We start from the raw sequence: 3,471 nt of genomic DNA, 5'->3' as shown, positions 1-3,471 counted from the left end.
AGAACTGAGCGGCAGGAGGTGGGCCTCCGCCCAGGGCCCACAGCAGTGAGCAGCCGGGCCACTCCTGAAAGAAAGGGGGCGCCGGTCATCCTCGCCCAGGTCAGCAGGCATGAGCCAGCACTGTCCCCTGCAAACCCGGCTGGGCAGTTGGCTCCGCCCCCTCAGTATGGGGCCCTGCTTCTCAAGTTGCTCAGAGGAAGGAGAGACGAAGGTGCCACCTCCTGGGCATCCGTGCCCACAAAGCATCGGGCTGCTCCAGTGCAATGAAACAGCTTCTCAAGGCCGCATGGCCACAGTGTTTGTCCCCACTGTCCTTTGGGGGCGAGACTGCCAGCAGCTGGCATCCTAGGGATGGAGCAGACATGGGGCCCCAGCAGGGCCCCTTTCCCTTCCTCTCACTCGACTCTGCTCTGGGCCCTCCCTCCATGGCTCATATCAGCAGCATCTCCAGCTGAAGTTCATTACCAAGAGGCCCAGGTGTGGGGTTCACTGTGTGAATGGTGATGTGGGGGTGCCCACGGTTAGGCCGTTCCCAGTTGTCTTCTCTCCTGGCGTCCCCTCTGCAGAGCTCTGCCCTGGAGGCACCCTGGCCCTTCGAGGTGGCATGGCTGGCAGATAGGCCTCGCTGGGTGCCCGGGGGGGTCCCAGGCGGCCAGTGGAGGTGGGCAGGCCCATGGCCCCAGGCTCCGCGCGTCTCTCACCTGCCTGTTTCTGTGTGTGATCCACAGCCCGAGACCGAGGACGAGAAGAAGCGCTTTGAGGAAGGCAAAGGGCGGTACCTGCAGATGAAGGCGAAGCGGCAGGGCCAGGTGGACCCTCAGCCCTAGATGCCTCCTCCCCCTGCTGGGCTCGGAGCAGCCCCAGCACCCCATCACTTAGAAGTTACCCCCTTGGCCAAAACCCACTTCCCGTTGAGAGCTGGTGTTGTGTGCAGTGTTTGTCTCGCAGTGTTAACCTGCCTTCCCGAATATACACCAAAGCTTTATTTATATATCCCGTTGTCCTCCTCACAGCATCGTCCCGGCCCACACGCCCTGGCGCTGGGGAGCATTCCGCGCAGTGCGGTCTGTCAGGACTCCAGCTTCACTAATAAAGCTGCTGTTCAGCTGGACCTCGGTCTGGGTGGTCTTTTGTCTTGGGGCTCCTTGGGCTCGTCCGCCCGCCAGTGCCTGCTGGTGCCCCAGACGCTCAGGCACAGCAACGCCCACTCACATTCCCTGAGGACTTGCTGGCTGGAGAGAGCACCCCTTCCCCCGGGCCCTGGTTCCATGTCCTGGCCCCGAGGTCTGTCTGGCTCCTGCAGGGTGACGCCCGTAGCTGGGGCGGGGTTGTGAGAGGTGGGGGGGCCATGAGCAGGGGCAGCTGGGCTCAGCCAGCTGTGGCCTCTGAAGCAAGAGGCAGGGACTCTGGGAAGGAGCCTCCTGGTTGTGCCAGGCCCGTGGCGCATGTGGAAGCTCCCCAGCCAAGGGCGGGGGGAGGTTTGGCCTGGCTGTGGGGTGAGGGTCTGGGAGCCAGTGTGTTAGTGGTACCAGTGTGAGGGTGTGCGCTTGTGTCTGCATCCGGTCCAGCAGCCTCGGGGCAGATGAACTGCCCAGGCCACTGTGGGGGCCGCCGCCTGTCCCACCAGCTGAGAAAGGCCCCTCCACCAGCAACCTGGAGCCTGGGAGGATGTTCCCCCTCAGCTCGTCCCTGAAGCCTGGACACGGAGACCCCGCCAGCAGGGCCGCACACAGGCTCCCGAGGACCAGAGAGGAACTGGGCTCCAGATGTGCAGAACCCAGGCCAAGAGCTTCGGAATCTGTCTTGGGCCCCAGTCCCGCTGACGGGTTATTTCCTGCCTGGGAGCGGGGTGGGGAGGAGGGAACGCGCTCCCCACAGGGAGGGCCACAGCTACCCCACCCCTGCTCAGCCCCTGGAGCCTCCCCAGCCCCACCCATGCCCTGTGCCAACCTCCTGAAGACTGGTAGTGCCCTGGGCTAGGAGCAAGGAGGTCTCCCCCAGCAGCCTGGGCCAGCCAAGCCAAGGTCTGAAGCCAGAGCCTGCCCGCGGACCCACGGTGCCTGAGCTCTGGGGCTTCTAAGGAAGGCGGGCCCAGGGCACCTACATCCTTTCATAAGGGGTCCTGGCCTCACTCCCTAGTTCAGCCTCGGCTTGGCCACTTCCAACCACCTCCCAAGGCAGTGCCCCGGGCAGGGGAGCCCTGGGCAGGGGCACTCTTAGACCGCAGCGGGGGAGTAGGGCCAGTGGAGGGGCTCTTGCTGCCACAGGCCTGGGGCAGACATGGGGCCCGTTTGCCTTAGAAATGCCATGCTCCCTGCCAGCCTCCCCTGCTGGTGGCCTATTTATGACCAGGGCCACTGGGGCAGGGAGCGGGCCTGTCCACCCTGAAGCCACACACATGGAGCACATGGCTCCCCTGCCCAGTCCCACTTCATTGTGGAGCCGCCCTATACAGACACCCTCATTCTGCCTCAGAGGACTGACTCAAAGTCCCCCCTATCCCCCCGCCCCCTAGAAGTTGCTCCTCGCTCTCTCGCTACTTGAGGGGTGTGGACCTGGCTGGCGTGGCTCGGGCAGGAGCCAGGAGGCAGTGAGCAGTGTCCTGGGCAGGTGTCCGCCTTCCTCCAGACAGGGCTGCCACTCATGGGTACATCCCAGCTACTGGGCAAGGCCCGTGGTCGGCAAACTGCGGCTCGCAAGCCACATGCGGCTCTTTGGCCCCTTGAGTGTGGCTCTTCCTAAGCCTTAGGAGTACCCTAATTAATAACAATGTACCTACCTATATAGTTTAAGTTTAAAAAATTTGGCTCTCAAAAGAAATTTCAATCGTTGTACTGTTGATATTTGGCTCTGTTGACGAATGAGTTTGCCGACCCACTGGGCAAGGCGGTGCAGAGCCGGCCAACCCGAGTGGCACCGAGGCCTTTGCCCAGGGTGTGCGTGGTCACAGGCGGCCTGAAGAGGCAGGTCGGGTCCTCTGCCTGGACAGGAGGCCAGGAGGCCAGTGGCCACTCTCGGGACTCAAGGGTCTCCAGAGGCCCCCATCAAGGGGACTAACTGGGTTACCCCCAGATGTCCCCCAGCCTGTGGGTGGCAGCTGTATCCCCTCAGGAGCACTAATGGGGGAGCTCTGGGGAGGAGGGAAGGGAGGGGGTCAGGGGTGCTGGTTGCGGGGTCCTGGCCTCTCCTAGCTGCGCAGTCAGTAGTTCCAGTTTGAGAACATTTCCTGGCTCCATTCACTTGATTCTGGGGTGGACTCCTAGTGCCCGAGGGTGTCCGAATCCTGGCCCATCCCAGCCTATCGCACCTAGGTGCCTGGCCCTGAACGGCTCCCCAGATCCTAGAAGTTTGCACCTGTTCTTCTCCACACCATTGCTTCTCCTGTGATGGGGTCCTCCGTGGAGCATCCCATCTCTGGGTCTAGGTTCTCTCTATCCTTTATAAGACCCAGTGGGCTCTGCTTCGGGGTTC

The 3,471-nt window shown here is 62.8% G+C and overlaps 1 protein-coding gene across 5 annotated transcripts in view; it reads left to right on the top strand.

Annotated features, from left to right (window-relative positions):
• Nucleotides 1-1,111, top strand: part of ACOT7 (acyl-CoA thioesterase 7) — a 60,722-nt gene extending 59,611 nt beyond the window's left edge. For all 5 annotated transcript variants that reach the window (XR_002827332.1, XR_002827333.1, XM_006107210.3 and 2 more), the window contains one exon: nucleotides 729-1,111. Coding sequence is in view for 3 of the 5 variants with exons in the window: in XM_006107210.3 (XP_006107272.1) it covers nucleotides 729-827 (99 nt within the window). In the remaining 2 variants the exon portion in view is untranslated. The remainder of the gene's footprint in view (nucleotides 1-728) is intronic.
• The last annotated feature ends 2,360 nt before the right edge of the window (nucleotides 1,112-3,471 follow it).

Source organism: Myotis lucifugus, unplaced genomic scaffold, assembly GCF_000147115.1.
Source record: "Myotis lucifugus unplaced genomic scaffold, Myoluc2.0 scaffold_1066, whole genome shotgun sequence".
NCBI lineage: Eukaryota > Metazoa > Chordata > Mammalia > Chiroptera > Vespertilionidae > Myotis > Myotis lucifugus.
Note: the sequence above shows the minus strand (reverse complement) of the source record. Positions and strands in the feature narration are given on the sequence as shown.